The sequence below is a fragment of the Elephantulus edwardii genome, unplaced genomic scaffold, assembly GCF_000299155.1.
Source record: "Elephantulus edwardii isolate Elephantulus edwardi_28Jun2011 unplaced genomic scaffold, EleEdw1.0 scaffold00059, whole genome shotgun sequence".
Classification (NCBI taxonomy): Eukaryota; Metazoa; Chordata; class Mammalia; order Macroscelidea; family Macroscelididae; genus Elephantulus; species Elephantulus edwardii.
Window position 1 is genome coordinate 13,997,619 of NW_006399809.1, and position 26,693 is coordinate 14,024,311.

The window sequence follows — 26,693 nt, forward strand, 5'->3', positions numbered from 1 at the left end:
ATGTTTATGCTTTTGTGGGAACCAGCAATTAATTGAGATGTCCAGAAGTGATTCGTTGCCTTTTTTTTCCCTAGAGATGGCATTGTTCTGGACCACAGAGGACATGAATATGTAACAACAGTCTAATTAAAAAGAGTCCTAGTGCCCAGGAAGACAGCTGATTTGTAAGCTATCTAAATTGTTGAGCTCATATTACAGAGTACTGCAAGTGTTACACTGATAAGGTGCTCTCCTCTCAAAATGCTTTACACAGGCTTTTGCTGAGCCAGAAAATACTGTGTGAGAAATTTATTTGGTTCATTGCATTTATAATCTGCATTTTCCAAATACCCAGGCAGCACCAGGAGACCTGTGGCTCCAGAGACATGCCAGAATACACGTCCTTGTGGGTGGGAGTGATGACAGGCAACAGAGCTGAGCTTGAAACCAAACAAGAACTCTTGCATTTATGGATCTATGAAACAGATTTGGCTAAAGACAGAGAAACAAATAAGATCCTTGACAACAAGTTTTCCCGCATTTTTGAAGCTATAATAAGGACTGACTACTTTCAGAATTTTTGTCATGGCAAAAAGCTCCAATCATAAAAATCATCTTAAAGGATACCTACCTATTGCACATTCTTTGGTCAACTATTTCCAGCAATCATTGTTCCAAGGATGACTCTGTAGATTATGTGACGCCACAGTCATTTTAAAGGAACTTTCTCACAAGGAGCCTGGGGAGTGTTCTGTGCACAACTCAAGCTGAGAGTGAGTCTGTTTCCTCAGGGTATCCTGGAGACTGCGGATGACTTCAGATGACAGAGGAGTGGCTCTCAAAGCTGGTGTCCCCCTTACCTTGGGCACATCGTGTCACTTGCTCATGGTTTCCATAAAACCTAAACATTCCTGCTCCCTCTGTTATGAAAGCAGGACACTTGGGTAAATCAGCATGCTTTAGGAGCTTCCACCTCTGGGAGTATTCAAAGGGCCTCAGGTCAAACTGCCATCAAGCTTTCCTTCTCCCAAAATAAAAATGACCCCTTTTCTTCAGATGTTGATGAACTATTTGTGAGGAGCGGGACTAGGTAAGAGGCACTTTGGACAAAGTCAACAATCCTGCACCTTAATCTTAAATTGATCACTCTACAGTTTCCTTCTAAAAGGACGCAGGAAAGAAGGTAAATCACACCTGGATAGGAGGCCCTATCAGACGGTGAGCAGATAGCTCTCTGGGTTTTGTTGGCACAACGCATGCTCAGTTATGCTCACCTGCTATGCTGACCACTTACTCCAGTCACGAAAAAACCCACCTGAATATCTGCCAGATGGGAAAGTCTCACTTTTTGAAAAGGTTGTGGGGGTGTTGTCGTTACGTACCATCAAGTTGGAGCTGACCCATACCTGACTCTCCAGCGGGTTTTTAGAGTCAATAAATTGCACAGCAGGAGACTGACTGCTCATCTTTCTCCCATGAAGCAACTTGTAGATTTGAACTACATGCTTTAAGGGTTAGCAACATGGCTCCTTAACATTCAGCCACCAGAGCTCCTTATTTTGAAAAGGTAGCTTTGTAAATGCTTCTAAAAGAGCAAGCCTATAAAACCCCTGGGACTTTGACAGGGTCATCGCCCTGACAAGGATCACTGAGCAGTTCCCACTGACTTAGCAGCTCTTGCAGCCACATCATCCATGGTGCATCCTTTTCAGCCCAACTCTAATCACAGGGCAGGCAGATTTTGAAAAAGCAATTTTTATAGTTCTAAAAAATATTTCATAAAAAGTAAACAGGGGGAGCAAACGGTTTTCAAATAACCTTGCCCCTAACTGCACTTAATTCTCTCTATGAGCAATCTTCTCCAATTCGATTAAATGCCTCTCCAAAACCTGCCACAGGGTCAGCTATGGGTCAGTTCTTACTGTACAGTGCTCAACAACAATGTCACTCACACACACACACACACATCTAAAATATCTCACACACACATACCTAAAACAAAGGTGGGGGGAAGCCATCAAAATTGCATATGGCATTTGTTAAAAGACAATATGATATTTCACATGAGCTTGGTTTGTGACGTACCCGGAAAATCTTGTTGCCGAACTTGCATACTTTAATGTCGCCAAGAGGCACCCTGAGGAGACACTGCTCACAGCAGGCCTCCTTGCCTCTCTCACAGCCACCGTGGCGGGAACACTTCTTCTTACACACCACTGTAGAGTCCTGGGGGGCCCAAAAGCAAAGTAGACATTAAAACTGAGTGCCACCCCTACCAGGCATCTTAATTAGCCTTCCTTAACAGATCACCACCATCTGACTCCTTTAAAACCTATTTTATAGATGTCATATTTGAACTTATTCCAGTAAGTCATTTATACATTAAAAAATTTATTTGTTGATTTGCCAGACCTCATTGATGAAGAGTTTGATATATATTCTCTACCTTTCAAAGGTTCCTCATTTAATGCTGAAGAAGAGTTATTACGTATGATCCTGTTCTAGACACTGTGGCAAGAAGGCCCAGTTACGATGGGCCACCCTGGTGCCTTCTTTCTCTTCTTTGTACCTTTTCATAACCTGTACTAACGATTTTCCTTGGGGTCTCCTCCATGGTTTTGTGCTACCTTGCAGTAGTTGGGCAAAGAGATAGAATATTTTTTATTAAATAGTAAAATTTAAGAGTTGATGGTTTATTTCAAAATGGAATTCTTTTACATGCTGTGTAACTAAAGCACCAAAGGAACAAACTAAGCCTGGGAGAGTCTCAGGGTTCTGCAAAAGTGTGTGACCTTTACCAGGTCACATCAGCCCTGAGTGCAACAGGTGTAAGTACGCATCTTTAACTTAAAAACTCATGGGTAATTCCTAAAAGAACTTCAGGGTATCATCTTCAAAAGTAGATACTAGACCATCTACTTCTGATGATATGGTTAAATTTATATAAAATAATTACCATACAGTAATTATTATAAATTCATTCACAATGTTGAAATAAATCCTTTATTTACATGCTTCTAGTGGAAGAAAACAAGGGTGCTCACAAATTAGCAAATAAAGAATCCATTAAACTGTGCATACAACACGAGGTGAAGCAATGAAAATACAGAGATGGGTATACTTCTGCCTTCACGGGACTCACTGTGTAAGGTAAGAAGGAGAGAATTATGTAAGCAAATAAATTGTATTATATATGAAAAATAAAATCATTCGTGTTGTGGTGTAAGAAAGAAGACATAACAATTAGCTATCTATATAGGTCAGATACCTAGTGATATACAGTAAGTTAAGTGTTGGACTGCCAGCGGAAAGATTGGCAGTTCGAATCTACCAGCTTCTCTGCAGTCTCTTCTCATTAAGATATATGGTCTTGGGAATCTGATGGAGGGATTGCCTTGTGTTAGAACTGACTAGATATTAGCTCATGGATAGGTGAGTCAGAAAGCCTCTCTGGAGAAGATAACATCTTAGGCTCTTGTGGATAAAGAGGAGTTTGCTAATTTAGATTTGCAAATTAGAAGAAGGTGAGAATACTGCAGATAGAAGAATCGGCAAATCCCAAGCTGTAAAAAGATGCCATCTTTTGAGAATGATGAGACCTGTGCCTGCAACGTACACTGTGAGGAGCACGGGAGAGAGGAGCGCTAGACAGAAAACTACTCTGAATTACCCACTATGGTTGCAGCCTGGTTCTTCAAGCACTCAATCTCTCAAAGATAGCTGTGAATTCATCTTATGATAAAGCAAGCTTTTGATGGTATAATTAATTACACAGCTTAATGAGCAACAGCACACGATGCCTATTCATCTCTAAGAAGATCCATTCATAACTTAATTCCCATCCACTGTGTGTTTGGCTTTCTTGCCATCAAGGGGTGTAGGAAAGTGATATGCTCCATTAAAGACTCAGTTCCACCATGAAGAAACTGCAATCTGTGATACTCCTACAGAGAAAGAGAAGACTTGAAGAGGAAAGCAAAGCCAGCAGAAGTTGTGGTAATGTTTAGCAAAGGATAATGGACGACAGGGGAGGGAAAGGTGCCTGAGGAACGTATCCACAGGCTAAGGAAATCCTCTGAGTTTCCTGCCAAGGAACAGAGGGTTCCCCCTTACCCAGTCAGCCTGTGAAGTCGTAGAGCATTCTACAGAGCAAATCATGCCTCTGGTAATCACACAATTCTGAATCCCAATTGCAGCCACTGATTCGTAACTGACTGAACAACTTTCCTCCTGATTCCTCTCTAGTTCTTTACCTATTAAAAACAGAACCACCATCGCCACCAATATGCACCAAACTGCACTTCTGTCATACCAATGTGGATGAACTCATTACTGAGGGGTTGGAAGTTCTCTGTTTAAATGCTAAAACATGGGTGCGTCAATACTGTTGCACAAGCAGTATATGAATGTGTGGTATGTGTCTTTTACACATCAGAAATGACAGAATTATTTCTTTACGAGGCATTAGACTACCAGGTGCCTTGAGAAGAAAATGAGATAAGCCTCACATGAGAAACAGCACAGTGAGCGTCATGTAACTATTGTCTTCCTAAACTCATGTTTATTTTTGTAGTGCACTACAAATCTGTGCTGTTCAATTCTCTTGAATGTAATGAAAGCCATCTTCATTGTCAAGTGTGCCAACAAAGCTGCCTTGGATAATTACAGCCCAAGAACAAGACCTCATGTATTCGCTTTGAGAAAATTCTTCAAGACTACTCCAGGAGATCATGTGTTTGTCCTCAGTGAGCTACTATTTGAGCCACACAGATAGATTTCCTTGAGTATGATTTCACTCACAGAACAGTGGTTTTTGTTGCATGTTGTCAAGTAGGAATGGACTCATAGCTGACCCTCCAGTAGTTTTCAGAGTGAAAGCAGAGTGGAAGATTATTCATCCTTCTCTCATGGAGCAGCTGGGGGATTTGAACCTGGTGTCTTTGGGATTGCAGTGCAGTTTCTTACCACTAGACCACCAGAGCTCACTACAGAATGGTTGCTGTGTGCCATCAAGTTAGAACCGACCCATAGCTGACCCTCCACAAGTTTTCAGAGGAAGTTAATTGCACAGGAGACTGCTAACCCTTCTCCCATGGAGCAGCCGGTGGATTCGAACCATGTGCCTTCAGGATTGCAGTGCAGCTTCTTATCACTAGGTCACCACTGGCTTATTGAGTTCATCTTGAAAATGGCAGGGCTAATGCTGCTTCCCAATAGCACGTCATCCCCTCTGGCTAAACTGACAAGCAGTCACAGTCTGGCAGCAGCCCTCCGGGGCTGCCTTACCTTGCAGATGCATGTTGTACAGTTATCATAGAGAAATGAGGATCCATTGTCATAGACATCACTGCGAAAGAGGCAGCTCCCGAAGGGAAGGTCGAACACTTTCCTCTGACCTAGAGGGAAGCAAGAACACAGCAGAGGCAAGGTTAGGAATGTCCCATGTAATTGAACAGCAATTACAGCACAGAGCTGACAGCATTGTCACAAATCCTGGTATATCAGGTGCACAAAAATAAGTATTCCACTGCTTGGAATATATGCTGAGAGAATGAGCACTGAGACACAAATGGAGACTTGTACACCACTGTTCATAGCAGCACTAGTCACCATCATAAGAACATGGAAACAGCTCAGATGTCCAACTACAACTGAATGGCTTGAGAAATTATGGTACAGTGGAATACTACACAGCAGCAGGAGTAAGGATTTTGTTGATTACTACCTAACTTGGGAGGAAATAGAGAGCATTATGCTTAGTGAATTAGCTCAGTCCTACAAGGACAAATACTGGATAAAACCATTATTGTAGAATGACTATGAAGATCCAAAGGGAGTATGGGCAGGGGTTGGGGTGATCATAGGGTCACACGATTTGCTTGGTGGGGGTGATGGTGAAGGAAATGGAAAAGATCTGGTGTGAAAAACAATGTGTTAGAACTTTATAAGTAAACCAGTATAAAACATAAAAAAATATATTAATAATAGCTCTAGATCAGATGTTCCCAAAGGGATTCCCAAGAGTTATTCATTTAGAGTTTTGGTTATAAGAGTTTAATCAACACATTCACCCCTATATGTCAAAAAAAAGCCTTTAAGAAGTGCTCACTATAGTGAACCATTGTACACAACAGTCCTCAAAGAGAATCCACCAACCAGGGAGAAACATCAACCAAAGGCCTTCAATGAACTGATGTGGTGAACACTTAGGAAAAAATAAACCTCAAATCCAGAGAAAGGGAGGTCTCATAAGACTTGTGAAACTTGGGCTGCATCTTAAATGCCAAATAAAATTACCCATAAAGTGGGTATCGGTGGGTGAAGTGAAGGAAGCATCAATACTTCTTAAGGAAGAACTAGAGTAAGCAAGGAGGAACTGATGCAGAAGTGTCCTAGCCATGGAAATAGCATAGTGGTCTGTGCAGTTAGGCTAACTCAAACACAACCAATCAGGCATCAAGCTGTTCCTAGATATTTTCTCCCAGGTAAATGGCATGAGATGGTAAATGATGGTAAAACGGCATCAGTAATGCCTCTTCCTAATAATCCATAACCACCTCCAGCTACAGTATTTCCAAATCTTGGTTAGCAAATAGTTACCCTCTCCATCTTACAAGTGTGACTATCTTGACCAAGGTAAGTCTTCTTTGCTCTCACCAGGTCCTGAGATACTTAAATGTCCTGAGAATTTAAATCCTAAATTAGAGGTTTGCCTGAAAAAATCAAAAGTCCATCTTTCCTTATGTTTTCTCTCTTACAGTAAATAGTCATTGTAAAGCATGAGAAAACTATGGACAGCTTAAATAATATGATTAGACTATTCTACTAAGTCACTTCAGTTGAATTAAAACTATGACTATAGCACATTAGAGTTTAAGAAATAGTACTAAGCAATTCTGTTTTTCTATTTACTATAGAAATGACAGTGAAGTCTTTTTTACCGTTATAAACACTATCATCTTTATATCGATCAAAAGATGAGTTTTTCCCTCTTTAATTAAAAAAAATATGCAGCATGCAGGAGTAACAATTTTGTAAATTACTACCTAACCTGGGAAGGACTTGAGAGCATTATACTGAGTGAACTAACTCAGTACCACAAGGACAAATACTGTATAGAACCATTATTGTAGAATGAGTATGAGGATCCAAGGGGGGGAGGGTAGAAGCAGAGGGGTGTGAATGTAGGGGGGAGGAGGAAGGACTAATCACGTGGTTGCACAATTTGATGTGTGGGGTATTAGGGAAATGGAAAGGAAGTGGTGTGAAAAACAATTATTCAAATTTTTAAATATACTAGTTTTAAAAATAAAATTAGTTTTGTTCTTTATTTGTAACTAGGCAGGGAGAAAAGTGCAACAATGAATGAATCGAAATCCAAAATCTCTGTAAATTTTCATTAAAATTATTAATAATAATAACAAACTAAAAAAAGAAATATTGAGCAAAAAAACCCCCAAAAAACCCACAAAAATATTATGGCATTTTGCTTTATGTTTTCTTATCTTTTATCTATATGGGACTCACGTAAATCCCTTTCAGCAAAAGACAGAAAAAGGGGTAAAGGAGGCATAGTCAATTGTCTCCTGTCCTTCAACCAAAATATGCCTTCTTTACAGCTTCTGCAACTTTTCATCTCTTAAACGGAATGTACCTTCATATGTTCCGACTTTGCTCTTCTTTTATAACTGGTATAGCACTAAATAAGAAACCATATTGGTATATGTAGTGTTGTAAACTGAAAGTCCAAGGGTTCAAATCCACTAGGGACTCTATGGGAGGAAGTTGGGCAGGCTCTTCTCTTGACCAATTATATAGCCTCAGAGACCTGATAGAGGGTCACCAGGAGTCAGAACTGACTCCAGCACTGGCTCGGGTGTTTTACCGCTCTGAAGACTACTGCCTGAATGAATAAATGCTCAAACTAACAGACACTTTAACAGAACACATGTGCCCAATGGCATAAATTATTCTTCGATGAAACAAATTTTGCAGGAAAAAAATAATAGTGGAAAGCTCTTAGCACAGTACTTGCACTAGGTAAATGTTCCCATTAAGTGGCAGATAACAAGCATTATCATTATGTTGTCAACTGCTATCAAATCAGCACAAACTCATGACCACACTTGGTGCATCAGAATGAAACACTGCCCAGTTTTACGTCATCAACACGATGGGATAACATCAGACTGTGGTAAACTCTACGTTTCTTCTGGTTTCAGAAAGAGTTCACCATGTCAGTCCCAGTTCAGACTGGGAAGAGTCTGTAAGCTCTGTCAAAACTTATTCAACATTACAGCAGCACACAAGCCTCCAAGGATAGAAAAGTGGTGGCTGTGCCAGAGATACAATGGCCAGCAACTGAACAAACCCATGTCTCCCACGTTTGAATCTCTGAGCCACCACTCCATCGGGCCATACTATCATTAGAGGGGTAGTTACTGTTGATAGACGCCTGACAGTCCATGAAACTCTGCCTGATCCTGTATCATCTTCACATTTCAAAACAGAACCTAAGGTTAGGTCACCCTGAGAGGTCTCTGGACTCTCCATGTACAGTTGAAATGAGGATCAAAATAAGAGAATGTTGTAATACAAACAATGGAGACATGCTATGTGAACTAGTTCTCAGCAAGGGGAAATCAACAGCAAATCTGTCAAAAACAGCCAAAAGTCTAATTAGGCCTCAGATTTCAGCATCAAGGCAGCCTCACTTGTTTGTGTGCCTTTTCCTTTCTGTCTTCTGTTAAATGGATGTTTCTTTTCACCCCCAGAAAACATCAAATCTTACCTTAATCCCAAAATCATCCCAGCCCAAATGAAATAAAACATTCAACGGAGTGAACAAGAGACTCCACGTAGAGCCTAATTTTAAGCTGTTTTCACTTGGGAAAACTATGATTTTTTTTTTTCCACTTTCCTGAGGCTTACTGTTCCTTTTAGAGTGTGTATTATGACCACAGTGGACAGGAAAACCTGCATTCAATACAACAACCATCACTGACATGAGGAGATCTGTGGTGACTCAGTGTGTCCTTAATACCAGCTTCAAAGCATTCATCAAGCCTACTTATCTCAAGGCCAATTTGGAATGCCACCTGCCCACCCCTCTCGTCACGACTGTCCCACTTAGATGGAAACCTACTAATACTTTGGATCCCAGCAGGACTGTTTCTACCACAGTAATCTTGCTCATTTAATTCCAGGAGCACGAACACACATTGGCAACTCAAGAAGCACACACAAAGTAAAAATGTCTTTAATCGGGCATGTCTAAAAAAGTCTCCTCTGCTCAGTTAGTATTTTACGTAAGTTTTACAAATGAAGGTTGCTGTTATGTACTGAGGGGTCAGAACTGACTCACAGAAAACCCTGCAGCAGATTTTCAGAGGCTATAAATTGCAGGGGAGGAGGCTGTCCATCTTCCGTGGAACAGCTGGTGGATTCAAACCTCTTACCTTTGGGTTGGCAGTACAACTCCTTAACCAACAGACCACCTTAAAATTTGTGATTTTAAGTGAATATCTATTTAATATTTGCTTTAACAACTATGTGTACATTAGCATGAAGGTAAATGTTTTTAAGTGATGAGTTATTCAAATCCTAAGGGAAGAAAAAGGCCTTAGTTGAACAAAATGCATATATTTGCCTATTTAAATGTAGAAACATAGGTCTTAGGACATGGTTATATTATTCTTTTATTTTTTTAAGTTTATTGTTTTTCATTTTTTTGTGTTATACTATTCTAACTGTTGTTGTGAGAGGTCATCCAGGCAACTATGACGCATAGTGACCCCAGAACCACCTGTTGGAATCTTGTCCTATGTTACACCATCTTCGTACTCTCCACTGTGCTCAAGTCCATCGGTCACTGTGCCAGTTCATCTTGTTGAGGGTCTTCTTTTCTTTGGTTTACCCACTGTTTTTCCCTGTGTGATGTCTTTTTCTTTTTTTTTTTTTTTTTGCAAGTTTTATTTTATTATTTGTGCGTGTGCGTGTACCGTCAAATCAGATCTGACTGGTACAGGAGGAGATTGTCCCTCCTTTCCCAGCAGAGCATCTGGTGGATTCGTACCGTGTTCCTCTGGGATTGCAGTGCAGCTTCTTGCCACTAGGCCACCAGAGCTCCCGGCGTGATGTCTTTTTCAAAGACAAGCTTTTCTTAACCAGATACTCAAGTAAGATGAAGTTTCAGCATCCTTGTTCTAAGGAGCACTCTGGTTGCAATTCTTCCAGGACAGATTTGTGTATTCTCTTGGCAGTCCATGGTATACGAGCTCTGGTGGCTGAACAGTAGGAGTTGTGCTATGAACCCAAAGGCAAATGGTTCTAAATCACCAGCTGCGCCCTAAGAGAAAAATGCACAATTTCCTCCTCTGTGATTTTCAACCTCTGAAAACTCAATGGAAGGTCAGCCACAAGTCAGTTCTGACTCAAAGACACACAAGAACAACATGATGAAATATAGGAATTATAAGAATAAATGAACAAAAATGTTTGGAGTTGGGGGAGAGCAAGCTGTGAAAAAGGAAGAGATGGCTCATGGAAGAGTATGAAAAGTAAATTACATGAGTCAGCAGCTCAAATGGAAGCAATAACTAGAGAAGTATTCACAGATAAAGTCTTGGCAAAATAGTAATTTTTTAAAATTGGTTTACTTACAATTATTTATGCATACTGTGTTTTCTACAATCATTCATGTAAATTATATTTTATATAAGCAACTAATATTGATATATATTTTATACAGATGATACAACCTTGCTTGCTGAAACTGAGGAGGAACTGAAGCATTTGGTGTAGAAGGTCAAGGACTGCAGTTTACATTGTGGATTGAAGCTCAATATCAAGAAAACAAAAATCTTCACCACTGGTCCAGTTGTCAGCATCATGATAGATGGAGAAGAGACTGAGATTGTTAACAATTTCAGTTTGCGTGCTTCCACAATCAACACTCTTGGCGCTAGCAGTCAGAATATCAAAAGACAAATTGCATTTGGAAAATCTGCTGTCTGGGACCTCTCCAAAGTGTTGCAGAGCAAGGATGTCAGTCTGGAGACTATAAACTGTGCCTGATACAGTCCATGGTCTTCGCAATTACTCGCTATGAATCAACATAGCTTAGCTGGACAATGACTAAGGATGACAGAAGAAGAATTGATGTGTTTGAGCTGTGTTGCTGGAGGAGAGTACTGAACATAACCATGGACCACCAAGAGAACAAATAGGTCTTCCCAGAGAGGGTGAAACCAAGTTGCTCCTTGAAGGCAAAGATTTGAAGCTTTGTCTCATATACTTTGGGCATGTTGTCTGGAGGAATCAGTCCTTGGAGAAAGACATCATGCTTAGAAGGGTGGAGGGACAGTGCAGGAAAAGAAGATCCTCAATGAGATGGATTACCATAATGGGGACAGGTGTGTCAGATACAGTGGAACTGGCTCAAGATAGGGCAGGCTTCAGAGCTATTGAGCATAGGATCACTATGAATTGCAAGAGACTCGATGGCACATAACAACATATGCTTATTATCCTCCCTTCTGTTCAAGTTCTCATGGAATCTATCATATTCATTTACAAGCCACTCACATCCACTAATGTCTACTATCTTACTGATTTTTCCTCTTTCACTTCTTCTGTGCCTTTTCTGTTTTTTCCCTTTTGAAAATTCATACATGTCTCGTGAAGATTTCTACCATTTTCACAATAGTGGTCTTACAGTGTTTGTCTTTATGTGACTGAGCTATTTAACTCAGCTTAATATTCTCTAGTCTCTTCCAAGTTATGTGATATTTTATGAAATCATTACTCCTTATTGTTGCATGGAATTACATTGTGTGAATATACCACAAGTTCTCAATCTGTTCATTTGTTGATGGATATTTTTACTGTCTCCATTTTCTTGCTATTATTAATGATGCTGCTATGAACATAGGTGTACAGAATTCTTCACATGGGACATGAAGTAGGATTTTACCATTTCCTGGTTGTACAATACTTGTAGAGTCACTCTGTGGAGCAAGCATAACCCTAATACCAAAACTATGCAAAGATTTCACACACACAAAAAAGAACTCTGTAGATTAATATATCTCATGAATATTGATGCAACAATACTTAACAAAATCCTAGTTAATTGAATCCAAATGTATATAAAAAATATTCATTTGTTATACCAAGTGGGATTCATAACAGGAATGCAGGGATGGTTCAACATAAGAAAAACAATTAATGCAATTCATCACATTAGCAAAGCAAAAAACAAGAACAAAACATAAGGGAAGAAAAAAGAGAAGCTATGTCTCTGAAGGTCTCAAAATGAGCCCACCTTGCACATATTTTATCCCAGGTAATCAGAAGAGATAATCCTCTCTAAAAAACCATGAACTGAGTCAACTTGAGATGTCAAGGTAACCTGGTGGATGAGCATGACCAGCAGTGACATATGATCCTATCAAGAGATGCAAAAAAGACTTCCGACAAAGTCCAATACCCTTCCTCATTAAAACAGTCAGCAAAATAGTGATAGAGGGGAATTTCCTTAACATAGTGAAAAGTTATATACATCAAACCAAATTTACATCATACGCCATGGGAAGAAACTAAAGGCATTCCCCTTGTGAAAAAGGACTGGTCCCTGACAAGACAGTCTCCTATCCCCACTCCTGTTCAATAATATATTGAAAGTTATAGTCAGGTCAAGAAGGCAAGAAAAGGAATTAAGATACAACTGAATTGGCAATAAGGTGGTAAAGCTATCTCTAAAAAGAGCTGATATAATAATGTAAACAGTAGACCAATTTAGTAGAGTTCCATGTTACAAGATCAACAAACAAAAATCCATTGGACTTCTCTATAGTAACAAAGCATGAAAAAGGAAACCCAAGTTACTGTAGTCAACCCAAAGGTTATACATTTAGGAATAAACCTAACAGGAGATACAAAGGACTCTTATAAAGAAAACAACAGAACACTACTACGAGATATAATAAAGATCTAATTCAATTGAAAAACATTACCTGTTCCTGAATAGGAAGACTGATGCAATAGCTGCAATGATCTGATCAATATAGCAATGACTGAGAGGTGCAGAAACAGGAAGCATTTTATTCTGTTGTACAAAGGGTCGCCATCAGTCAAAATCAACACAATATCACCAAACAACAGAAACTCCCAGCTCAAGAGCCTTGGTATCGTTATGAAGTTGACAAAATGATAATATACAAACCCCAGAACATTGCAGGCTCTAGAGACTCCCCAACACAGTTTTCATCTTTGTAGATGGCAACGTGCTTCCCTTTCATGACACCAGAGAAAGAGCTGGAGTAGGTTAGAGAATCACACTGTCTTGTGATCCCTAATTTGCTGGCTGTATGTCTTCTAGGAAATCTATTTCCTGTTCATGAAAATAAAACCAAATAGTGTTTTTATGTGCTGTCAAATTGGAACTCACTCACAGCTTATCCTCCACTGGGGTTTTCAAAGGTGATAAATTTCAAGAGAGGAGACTGCTCATTTTTCTCCCTCAGAACATCCAGTGGTTTCAAACCATCTGCTGAGTTGGCAGCACAGCACTTTACCACTAGGCCACCTGAGCTCCCAAAATAATAGTAGCACCTATATATAGTACATAAATCCAAACCCACTACTATTAAGTATATTTCAACTCAGGTTTCAGACACTGTAAATAATGATAGCTTCAGGCAACTTCATCTTTGCCCTGTGGAGGAGCTTGTAGATTCAGATCAAACCTTTCCATTAGCAGTCCAATAATCATGCCCTCACAACTCCCTGACATTGAAGAAGGAAGACCAAAAAAGAATTGAAGCTTTAGGTTGTGATGTAAAGAAAATTAATATACCAAAGACTATAAAAAGGACAAACAAAGCTGTCTTGGAAGAAACGCAGTCAAGAGTTCTCTTTAGAAGCATGGATGGAGAGACTTCATCTCACATATGCTGGTCATGTTCTCAGATGAGGATAGTCCCTGGAGAAGGACATCATGTGTCAGCAAAAATAGGAAGCCTCTCAATGAGATGAACCAATACAAATGCAGCAACAATGCATTTAAGCACAAAGAGACTGTTGAGCTTGGGGACAGCTTTATTCTAGGGTACACGGGTTGCTGTAAGTCCACTCAATAGAACATAATAATAACCTATTGCATACAATAATTATATATTCAGTACACATATTTTATATCTTCTTGAGAATATTAAATGGAGGAAGCATATAAAACTTAACATGGTGCCTAAAATCAGTTGCTACTGAGTCAATTCTGACTTATAGAGACCTTATGAGCACCAGACTAGAACCAGGCTCCAATGGCTGATTTTTCAGAAGTAGACTTCCAGGCCTTTATTCTGAGGTAATTGTGGGAGGACTCAGCATTCAACTGATCAGTTAGTAATGGAACATGTTAACTATCTTCACAACACAGGGGCTCTAACATGGTACTTAATATGTAATAAATTCTTAATGAAGAAATAGTGAATACTCTTTCTCTGTTGCCTAGATTCATCATTCTTTCTCATACTTCTTGTCTCTGGGCATATACATGAGGATATGATTATTATTAAAAATTATTTTAAATCTTTGGAAATAAATATGAAAGAATACAGAGTAATATTACTTTTAGAGAGCAAATACATACTTAATTAAAGGCAAGTTGTTTAATATTGTTCTCACTCAAAAAGACTACTTATCCCAGGCTGTCTGATTGCTCAAGCTTATAGACACAAGGAAAGAGAACAGAGAAGCTACATTTGCGAAGGTCTCAAAAAGAGCCCACCCTGCACATACCTTATCCCTGGTAATCAGAAGAGACAATCCACTCTAACAAACCATGAACTAGGTCAACTTGAGAGGTCAAGATTGCATTGCAGATGAACATGACCAGCAGAAACTTGAAGGAGAATTCATGTTGTTCTTTGAAATATATATGGTCACTCACCCAAACATTTGGGGCAGCACTGTCCTGGGGGAATGTGACTGAGATGCTGAGGACAGGAGAGAATGGGACAGACTTCTCTCATGCACTGTGTCCTGCCTCCCTAAAGAAGAGAGAAGGGGGAAAAGGACACTTAGAAAAGTAAGTGCAAACATATAGCATATCTAAGACATGCAAAACACACCTCAAAACCTCTACAATATCATGTAAGTAAGGACTGCTCAAGGCCATGCACTTCCTCCCACGCATCCTTTAATTTTCCCTGCAGACCTTAAAAACGTGGCCCTTAGAGAGCAGATTTCAACAGTACATTCCACTCCCCACCTTCGACCCACCACCATCTTTTATCATCATTTTTCCCACCTCAATACTGGCGCTGGAGCAGGTCTAGGGGAAACTACTGCTGTAGTTTAACTGAGAGAGATGTGGGACCTTCAGTATTAAGATTGTTTAAGCAAAAGATAATCAAGCCCACAGTCATGGAATCAATTCTAACTCATGGTGATGCTCCATCAGCTCTCTGATATGGTAAATCTTTTTTTTTTATTTTTTTATTTCAATGAACATTTACAGAGATTCTGGGTTTCCATTCATTCCTTGTTGCATTTTTCTCCCCACCCACCCTACCCCTACCTCCAGTTCGCTCTTCTCTTTGAAAAGTAAAAGAAAAATTCCTTCATTGGTATACAATCCCCCCATACCTGCCCACCCCCACCCCAAGTATACTCCACTCTGCAACCTTCATTCCAAAGTCTTATGATAATCATAATGCCCTAAAATATATTCCTTTTAAACTATTCTCTCCCTCATCAGTTTCAATGCAGTATACATGATTCAACCAGTTTTTCTCATTCTTACCCCTGATGTCAGTCCCATTCTACAGCAATAGCACTATGCAGTTTTTGCCCTTTTCTGACTGAGATATTTCACTCAGCATAATGTCCTCCAGGGTCACCCATTTTGAATAATATTGCATGAGTTCCTTATTTTTCAATGCAGTGTAGTAGTATTCCATTGTGTGAATATACCACAGCTTCTCTATCCATTCATTTGTTGATGAGCACTTAGGTTGTTTCCAACTCCTTGCTATTGTGAACAAAGCCCCAGTAAACATGGGTGAGCATATATCTGCTTGAATGGTGGTTATGGTCTCTTTAGGGTATATTCCCAGTAGTGGAATTGCTGGGTCAAATGATATCTCTATTTCCAACTTTTTGAGAAAGCGCCACACCACCTTCCACAGGGGTTGCACCATTTTACACTCCCACCAACAGTGAATAAGAGTTCTAGCCTCTCCACAACCCCGCCAGCATTTGTTTCTTGCTGTTCTGTTAGATTTTGCTATTCTTACTGGGGTGAGATGATATCTCATAGTTGTCTTGATTTGCATCTCTCTTAGAGATAGGGATTTCGAACATTTCTTCATGTGCTTGTTGGCCATCTGAATGTCTTCTTTGGTGAAGTATCTGTTTATATCCTGTGCCCATTTTTCTATTGGATTATTTACCTTTATCTTGTTGTGGTGCTCAAGTGTTTTATAAATTCTAGATATAAGTTCCTTATCTGGCATGTCATTACCAAACACTTTTTCCAAGTCTATGGCTTCCCTTTTTACCCTGGTGGAGAAGTTTTAACAGCAGGGAACTGTCTCATCTTTCTCCCATGAAAGACCCGTGGCAAGTTCCAACTGCCACCCTTACAGTATATACCGCATTAGGCCATCAAGGTGTCTTAAAATAGCGCAAGGCAAATTGGGTTGGTGACGATACTAGAAGGACTAGCAGGCGAGACTTCTGGATGAACTTGTGGGGCTGCAAATATTTATACAAGTCGTTCTAACCCTCAGCACATGGACCTTTTGCACTAGTCTAATTGTCCGCCCCATTAAGGTCCTTCCTGTGCTCCTCCGTATATCTCTGTCTCTGGAATAAGAAGGTACAGCAGGCCAACTCTCTCTTTCCTTTGATGGAACACCACCACAAGTGTATTCCAACCCCACACGTGCCAGAGCAGAACTGTGCACAATTTTCAGGGGCTGTTTTTTGGAAATACACCACCAGGTCTTTCTTCAACGGTGCCTGTGGATGGATTTGACTGTCCAATCCTTCAATGAACAGTTTCCCCTTTTTGGGAGCTCAAAGATTCCCCCTTAACAGAAGCATTTGTTTTATTCAGCCTCAACAATTTGTAGCTGCATATTGAGAAAGCTATGTGGGGAAGTGGAGGGTGAACTTTCCAGTGGATTTATACCTAAAAACTTCACAAGACTGATGCGAAAACTATACCAGGCAATATGATTTGTTATGAACGTTATGAATCATTAAGATCATTTTTTTAAATTGATGAACTTAATTAAATAGACCACCAACCCCCACAACTAACTTCACAGCCATGAAGTAGATTTTCACTCATGATATCCCACCATTAGACTTCTAAGGCTGTAAGTCTTGGGGGAAGGAGAATTCCCATCTTTCTCCTGTGAAGTGCAGCTATTGGATTTGGGCAACTGACTTTTCTATTAGCAATGTAATACTTAACATACACCACCACCATAATTCCTGAAAATAGTTCATTCAAAAATAAAACCCCAACAGGTGTGACTCAAAATGACCATGGGGATGTACAAGGCTGTAAACCTTAATGGGAGGAGGCCGCCTGCCTCTCTATTGAGAAAGCTCTGGTGGCCTCTGTGAGGTCTGGACTAGAAACTAATGTCCTGGCCTCTAAGTACTTGTTACTGTTACAAATCACTGCGTCAGAACCATTTCTTAGCTTATCCTTCAGCAGCTAAATGGCAGGGAAGGAGACTGACTGCCCATCTTGCTCCCGTTGAGAAGTTGGTGGATTCAAACTACATGCTTTTGGGTTGGCAGCACAACTCCACACCACTAAGCCAGTAGGTACTAGTTTACTCAAATGGGTATTTCATATTTCAAGAGGTCTCAAGGAATGAGTAACTCCCATCTCCAAGAGCTCTGGACCCCACAATGGAAAGATTCCCTCAGGGTCCTTCCTTACACCTTTACCACTTTGTGTCTCAAGCACTAAGAGCCTGAATGGGCAACTACCCAGGACCCCACCTTGTGTTCTTGCCCTCTCTTCCTACTCTGGCCATTCTCATTATTTCTGTTTATTTTCTGGTGGGAAAGCCTAGAAAAGAAGGGCATGTTACATGTCTTTTTAAATATTTGTTCTTTTTAAGCCTCTTTAATATTGGATTCTACCCTAAACCAAAAGAGAACAGGCTACAATGCCACAAAAGGCTCTTGTGTTGTTTTTACATTATTTCCAGATCTGCAAGAATCACTAAAACTCTCCCAAGACTGACTCTCAGGCTGGTCTGAGAGTCTTCACTCAGCTCTACATAATCTTAATAATGTTAGGAGGCCTTTCACCAGACTTTAGAGGAGGAAACCCAAGTCTAGGTCAGACCCTGAGGTTTGTTCCAGTTTATACATAAAACACAGGAGTCAGATCTGATGGGAGGACTAGAAGCTGCCCTTAGCTTTCATTTCAAAGAATTCAGTTGCAAGCAACTTCCTAAACTCTCAAGGCCTCAGGCCACATGAGATAGCCTGTGTGTTGGCTACTCTTAGGTGCACAGAGAGCACCTTCTTTTCACTGATAAGTCTCTGTTCTTCTTGGGTCACCATCTATTTTGCAAAAATACTTTAAAACCGCAATTTTTAAATCATGCATAATTGCAAAGGAGTTAACTTTTTCAACACTCTGCAAAGCTAACAAAAAAAAAATGTGTGCACTCCAGCAGTTTTCCTTACAGTAAGGTCAAAGAGCACATTTTGCATACATAATACAACTGCAGTCTGTGTCTCCCCAGAGTCAGTTAAAGTAACTTGAACCCAAGCTGGATTTGCTGGCTTTGTCAAGTTTTATTTTGTTTGGGTTGTAGCATTGTGGTGTAGCCCAAGTCCCTAGGCCGGATTCCAATTAATACCTCCAAAAACAGGCCAAGGCTTTTCCCAGGAACACAACTGCAGCTCACAACCTGCGTCTATGATTTCAACTCAGCAGGGACCTCCTCTTAAACTATAAGCTGAAGCTATGCTGTAAACTAAGGAAGTTAAAATAGCAGAAGTAAACATTTCTGTTTCTAAAACGGAGCCAGCCCTTCTGCGACTGCGGCAGCCCAGGCTCTGTAAGATTAGCACAACAGCTATCTGATTCACTTCTCTGCATCAATTTTCTTCCACTAATCCATCCTCTAGGTCATATAGCCCTGATGTGTCCACGTGCCATACAGCGGTAACTTATGGTTGCCATGAGACTGAACACTGTGACACTGATGTGCCAAATGCATTAATGGTCAGTTACCCAATGCGGACAGAAAGTGGGGTGGAGCTACCTGATTAAAACAAGCTTGGAAGGAGTGGCATCCACTTCCATAAAAGCTTGCCTCTGGAAACCCTATGAACCTGGAGAGAGGATGAGAGACACCCAAGCGTCAAGGACTCTCCTTCATAGGGTCGCTATGAGTCGCCTGAGACTTGACAGCACTTAACAACAACAACAACAACACAACAATCCATCCTGGAAGGTTCAAGATGGATTTCTTTGCAGCAATCACCCACCATTTCATTATTTAAAAAAAAAATATCCCCTCCCACCCACCATTAGGTGTTTACATCTTCAGTTGTCAGTGTTATCAGTGAATCTGTGTACACCAAAATACACTGCCTTTTTATCTTGGACACCAAGCTAGATTTCATTTCTCAGCCACCTTTACAGTTGAGTGTGGGCATATATGTAATTTAGAGTCAATGAGAGATAAAGAGAAATAATATAATTCACTCTAGGCTTGAGGAATAAAAATCTTATACTCGCAATCTTCCACACTTTGAATCTCTCCCGCCAGTGATGCCAACCAGCTGAATGAAGAAACTTTCTCATAAAAACTCATTGCCATTGAGTCAGAACCAACTCACAGCTGACCCTCCAGTGGGTTTTCAGAGGCTATAAATCTCTCGGGAGGAAACTGTTTCTATTTCTCCATCAGAGCAGATGATGGATTTGAACCACCTGCTGTAAAGTTGGCAGCGCAAGTCCCCACCTACTAAGTAAACAGAGATCCTTATAGAGACATCTATCACCTTGAAAAAGTGGAACACGCCTGGGCCCACGAGTCACCACATGGATGACCACCCACCAGATACCTGCAGTGAACTGTTAAATGAGTAAAACAGATGGTATTATATGAAAACAGTGAAGTATATTTATTCTTTATTACACTGATTAGTCTACTTTGTCAGGACCCCTTCCAATTTTCTCTCTAATCGTCCTTCTCTTTACTCCAAAATAAAATTAGTATCTTGTTTCTTTATGAGGTATTTTATTTCGTGTTTTTTTTAATTCGTTGGGGAAGATCATCCTTTTTCTTCTTTTTAATTTGTTTTCTTTCAATTATTCATATACATTTTGGTTTTCATATACCTTTTTGTTTAACATTAATTACATTTTATCATCATCATTTGTCCAATATTTTATCAAATCTTCACTGCACTCTCCCTTTTCCTTCTCCCTACTCATCCATCCACTAATCTCTGCTCCACTCTCCCACCTCTCCCATTCCTGTCAACACTCCAGGATTATTTCTGTGAATAAGCTTTTTCTTAGTTTTTCATTCCAATCACGCATATCCTATTCTGGATTATTAATTGCAATACACATAATATCTGAGCATTCTCCATTTCATACTTACATTCTCTTCACCTATTACAATAAACTGTTCATTATCTGTCTATTCATTTCTTACTCTCCTCCACCTTCGGTAACCACCCTATTGTTATAACATTGATCTTTTTTGTCCTTTTGCGACTGAGTTATCTGACTCAGCATACTGTTCTCTAGACTCATCCATGCTGTGTAGTGTTTCATGAGCTCTTCATTGTTTTTTCAGTAGCACAAGGATGCACTGTGAAGGGGAGGAGGAGAGAGACTGGAACTCTCATGCACTACCAGTGGAAATGTAAACTGGTACAACCACTACGGGAGGTAAATTGGTACAACCAATATGGGAGCAATACTATTTGATCCAGCTATTCCATTACTGGGAATACACTCTAAATGACTCAGATATATGACTCAAACTGATGTGTGCACACCCATGTTGACAGCAGCATTACTCACAATAGCAAAGAGATGGAAGCAGCCCAAGTGCCCAGTGACAAACAAATTGATAAAGTGCGATACAATCATACAATGGGATCATTTATCTCTTCATTGCCCTCAAACATGCTTCTTTATGCTCATCTCATTCCCTCTCTAGGTCCCCACTGCCCCTATCTAAATCTTGTTTTGTCTAAGATCAACCTCAATTCCTCTCTTATATGAGAAGTCTTCCTGCCCCTCCTACATTTTGTAGTAACCTCTTCTCTCCATAATGTTTTGTTTTTCATCAGTACTCCTGTACTCTTTGCTCATAATCAAATAGATATAAAAGTATGAACTAAAAACATTGATTTTGTATCTCATCTGCTTTGTCTTGAGAACAGCGACAATAACCCAGTGCCTTCAAATGAGTGGTAGACATGAGAAAATTTCTGAATAAAAATCTGTTGGATAGGAGCAAAAGGGAAGCTACCACATAAAATGTGCTCTAGAAAGGAGGTGAATTCACTCCAACCACTTTAGCAGTGGGGCTGTGATTACATGGCAGAGTTAGAGTTTCTGATCTACTTGTACTTGACATTTTGTGTTTTGTACATTTTAGCTACTAGTTAAATTATGTACTTGATGCTTCAAAAAGCAACTCTGAATTTCAACATAAATTGGGCCGAATTCCTAGGATGTTGCCTATTTTTATAAATAAAAACTTCTATCTAAATAACTAAACTTTAAAGGGGCAATGATTATAGTCTCATCTCATTGGCAAAAGGAGTAACACCTAGAACCTTCATACTACTTGTTTGTAATTATTTACACCATTTTTCTTTCTTAGAAAAACAAGTCTGTCCTTTGTTGTTGCATTTATAGTAGAGCTGATGTCTTGACCACTGCAGGTATTACAGAGTAGAACTGCTCCATAAGGTTTTCTTGCTCTGGTGGCCTAGTGGCAAGAATCTGTGCTGCAATGCTGAAGTCATGTGGTTTGAGGCCACTACATGTTCCATGGGAGAAGTGTGGGCAGTCTTCTCCCATGTGATTAACTGCCTCTGAAAACCCACCAGAGGGTCAGTTCTAACTCTACAGCACACAGCAACAGATACAACAACAATCTTTATGAAAGTAAATTGCTACACCTTTTTTTCAGTAGAACCTGTCTTCTGAAGAACTCCTATGTGAGTTCAAATGACCATCTTCAAGTAGCCACCAACTGCAAACTGCTTGTGGCCATTTATTCTAAGAATATATCCAAGTGTTTCTCTGCAAGCAGCTGTTTTTCACATGCTCAAAAAGCCCTGAAACCTGTCCCAGGTCTGTTTCCTGCCTCTGTGTTTTTGTTTTCGCTGATTTGGTCAAGAATACAATTGTGCTGTGTCAAAGTTTACACTAGTTTTGTTGCATAATAAAAATTTATCTTCCTGAATAGAGTGATGAGTGTAAGATGATAAAACCACAGCCGTGTGCAGGCAGGATGCTTCTCCAGGCTCAGAGGAGCACTGAGAATTGGGGGCTGGAACCCTTCCTGCAGCATGAGACGTGGCACTCATCCCTCCTCCCGGGCGTGGAGCCTGGCTCCCTAGTAGGATACTGGGAGTGAAACAGCATTCATTGCAAAACATGTACAATTAGCTACACTCGACCATACTCCAGAGTGATACCACACACACACACACACACATACACACACCTCAATTCTTTGAAAGGAACAGGGTTCTCCATTGACCCTGAGGTGGAGAGAAGGTGGAGGGGAGAAATACAAGTTGAATGAAGAGGGCTTATGGGAGATTCATGATTCCTTTATTGCAACCCCAGAGTGGAGAGCTCCCCGGAGTAGAGCAGGCACTCTAAACTCTAAACTAAGTCTATTATCTTCACCCAAAGAAGCTGAGGTCTATAGCAATGTCTCTATTTGCCCTGAAACGTCATTTTGGTAAAGTTTTAAAAAAATGAGGTCTTAGCACTTGGTTTTCCCTGTTTTGGTCAGCATGGCAGGAAGGAGGGGAGGTAGGGGGAAAAAATCTTTAAGAGAGGATGGGCAGCAGATGAATTATAGGAGTGGGGGACAGAACTAAAGTGGACATGGGGAGAAAGGACACCCTAGTGTGAAATCACTGTGGTCAGTACTTTATAATGTTTTTATCAAAGTTTCCCAATGACTGTGAGGGGGAAATACTACCAGCACGTCCCTTTTACAGACTGAGTCACTACACTATAAAGAAATTGCTCAGAAATCTCGTTATCTCACAAGTTGCAGAACTCTGCACTCTATTCTAATACCCAAGACAATCTGTTTCCATAAAATATGACCATGCTAAGGTCACAGCTGTAGATAACCGAATGTGTAGACTCCTTACTGCTAAGCCTTGCTATTGAGTAGATTGTGTTTGTTACTTTAGATGTAAATGACTTAAATAAAAGCTCTCGTGCTTTTTTATTACTTATATAAGTTCTTTTCCCTCTCATACTTTTTTCTCCCCCTTTTGTCTCTTCTTGTACCATTTAAACAAGAAGCTAAAAAGCTCACTACCATGCAGTTGACTCACAGCTGACTCTCAAGTGGATTTTTGGAGGCTGTAAACAGCATGGGCAGAGACTGCCCTGCTTCCTCCATGGAGCTTTGGGAGGACTCCAAATGCCAGAGAGCTGCTGTCTTTGGGTTAACAAGGCAACTCCTGATCGACTACAACACCAGAGCTCCCTTAAGCAAGAAAAGCCTGTGGAAACCACCAACACAATGGAGGGTGGCTTTGAGCTGGAATCCACTCCATGGCAGTGGATAAACTTTACAGGGAGAGACTGCCAGGTCATTTCCCTCACGAACTAGTTAGTGAATTCAAACCACAAACCTTTTTCTGAGCAGCCGGTGCTTACTGCTCACCAGCCTCCAGTCAGCAACACACTCGGGTTGATGTCACTCAGTGTGTTGACTCCCAGTGTGCCCCCACCAAGGGTGTCCTCCTGCACCAGATCATTCAGAATGCTTGCTTAGATCTGTTACCACTTTAATCACAGAGTCATATGTGAAAAAGACTGCTATATTTCTTGAATATAATATTTCCTAGTTACATGAATACTAACAACAAAATTGTTTTGTAAAATCTTTCTACACTGAATTACATTATTAGTAACTGAGTGAAAACTTTAAAAAAAATTCTTGTTTTCTTTTCATTACTATTTCATTACTAAAAAGCCAGTGACAGGTTCACAAATATCTACTACCACAATATTGTAGCTAAAACACCAAAAAATCTGAAAAATCTCTTCAAGTATAATTTAAAAAAAAAATCAAAACCACTAGCAGCAATGAAAACAATTTCTACTTTTAGCTCATTCTGACAAAACCACGGGATTCTAAATATAACTATATTTGGTAGTAATGACATCGCCAACAGGAGCAAATTAGAAAGGTCAGAAGTAAATTATCAATAGTCGTACTCTTAGGTATATTGACACATGTAATCTGGGCTAACAAAAACTGCTTAAACGGTTACAACTAAATACAGTGATATTTTTATTTTAAAAATAAATTTCTTCTGATACATTTCCACAAAAATATTATAGTCACTTTTATGTCACCTTGTGTGGCCCTCCCTAATACACATATATCCTAACTGTGGGGAAAAGACTGAAATTGTCAATGATTTTAACTTACTTGGCTATACAATCAATATATTTGGTACCAGCAGTTAGGAGATTAAGAGACATAATGCACTGAGAAAGTCAGAGACCTCTCCAAATCCTTGAGGAAGTTAGGAGATCAGGAGACATAACACACTGAAAAAGTCAGAGACCTCTCCAAATCACTGAGGAGCCATGATGTTAGTTTGAGGACCAAGGTATGCTTGATTTAGACCATGGTCTTTTCAATCACTCGCTATGCTACTGAGAACTGGATGGTGAATAAGGGTAAATTAAGAAGAATTGATGCCTCTGAGCTGTGGGGTTGAAGAAAAGTACTAAATATCCCATGGACTGTTAAAAGAATAAAGAGATATATATTGGATAAACTGATACCAGAGTGCTCCTTGGAGGCAAAGATTATAAAGCTTTGTCTCACATATTTTGGGCATGTTGCTAGGACAGGCTATTTATTCATTGGAGAGGGACATATGGTTGTGAATGTAGAAGGATGGCAAAAGAGGGAAGATTCAGGCATATTGACACAGTAGCTTCAGCAATAGCCTCAAGATGGTGTCAAAAATTGTGAGGATGACACTGGATAGGACAGGTTTCAAATCTTTTGCTCATAGGGTCGCTATGAGCTGTACTCAATTTGATGGCACCTTACAACAAGAAGTAGACTTACACTTTGACACAGAAAAATCTTGCTTCACAAAGGATGGTCAGCAGCATCACTGGCTTCTACTCAGTATATCCCAGTAGTAGCCTTGCCAGTAACGCCTTCATCACCCCAAAACAGTCTCAAGATACTGCAGCAGATGAAAGGTTTCTCAGCACAGGGCCTAGAAACCTTCATTTTAATCACTTTCCTCAATGATCATGAAGCTGCTGAGCCAGGTGCAGTCCACTAGCATGTGCTGTCAGGGAACAGAAACTAAGGTTTGCTTATCTTGTTAGTTCCCATAGCAGTGAGCTCACATCAGAGCTTATAGCACATGCTTGGAACATATGTTTTGAATGATGGAGCATGTTTTCCAGGTGGAAGAGTTCTCACTGAAAGAAGAACCAGGCAGCTTTCCACCGATCTCATGGCTGGAGGATTTCACGCTTAAGTTCAGAGAAGGGTGCGGAAGAGGACAGAGTTACGATCGAGGCTGATGGGAGTTGAATATTTCTTTCCCAAGCGGTCTCTTTATCATGGTTCAAGCTTTATCACCACAGTCTACAAAGATCCTAGAAGCTTCCTCCTTCTTAAAAACTTAGCATGATGGCCACACACAAGTTTCCATGTGAGAAAATAAAAATAAACAGGAATTCTACCCACTGATATCCAAGGCCTTAACAATATAATAATTTTGTCTCAAAAAAACAGAACAAAAACCAAACTGAAACAAATCACCAAGGCCTATTTGGCTGGAAGGTGGGGCTGTGGGAAGGCTTTTTGTACTTTACTAACTCTGCTTGCCTAGTGTAAGAAGCTACACTGCAATCCCAAAGCCACATGGTTCAAATCCACCAGCTTTCCAGTAATCTCTTCCTGTGCAATATACTTAACTGTCTATAAAAATTCGTTGGATTTTGAGCTATCAGTCAGTTCCAACTCAAAGGCACACAACAACAACAAAAACCTATTCAGAGAACTATGAACTGATGTCCTCTCTCAAGAAACAAATTCTCTTTTAAAGATGCCAATTAACATAATTCTAACTGTAATGTTGCTATTACTGTATTTGCTTCCAATTGCTGCTGTAACAAATTACTATAAACTTAATGTCTTAAAACAGCACAAATTTTCCTCTGCCTTCAAAGTCAGCAAAGAAAGCACTTTGCAATCTCTCTGTCCCTGGCCTTCTGCTTCCATTACCACATTACTTCAGACTTAGATTCTTCTGCCATCCTTTGAAAAGAGCTTCGATCGGATTCACTCATTGTAGTTCAAAATAATCCCCCTATCTCTTAATCCTTAACTTAATCACATTTGCAGAGTTCTTTTGGTCATGTGAAGTAATTCATTCCCAGGTTTCAG

The 26,693-nt window shown here is 40.0% G+C and overlaps 1 protein-coding gene across 2 annotated transcripts in view; it reads right to left on the reverse strand.

Moving 5' to 3' along the window:
- Window positions 1–26,693, reverse strand: part of BMPER (BMP binding endothelial regulator) — a 372,831-nt gene that overhangs the window by 152,867 nt on the left and 193,271 nt on the right. For both annotated transcript variants that reach the window (XM_006887599.1, XM_006887600.1), the window contains 3 exons: window positions 14,930–15,029; window positions 5,266–5,375; window positions 2,065–2,205 (listed from right to left, as the gene is read on the reverse strand). In XM_006887599.1, the coding sequence (XP_006887661.1) occupies window positions 2,065–2,205; window positions 5,266–5,375; window positions 14,930–15,029 (351 nt within the window). The remainder of the gene's footprint in view (window positions 1–2,064; window positions 2,206–5,265; window positions 5,376–14,929; window positions 15,030–26,693) is intronic.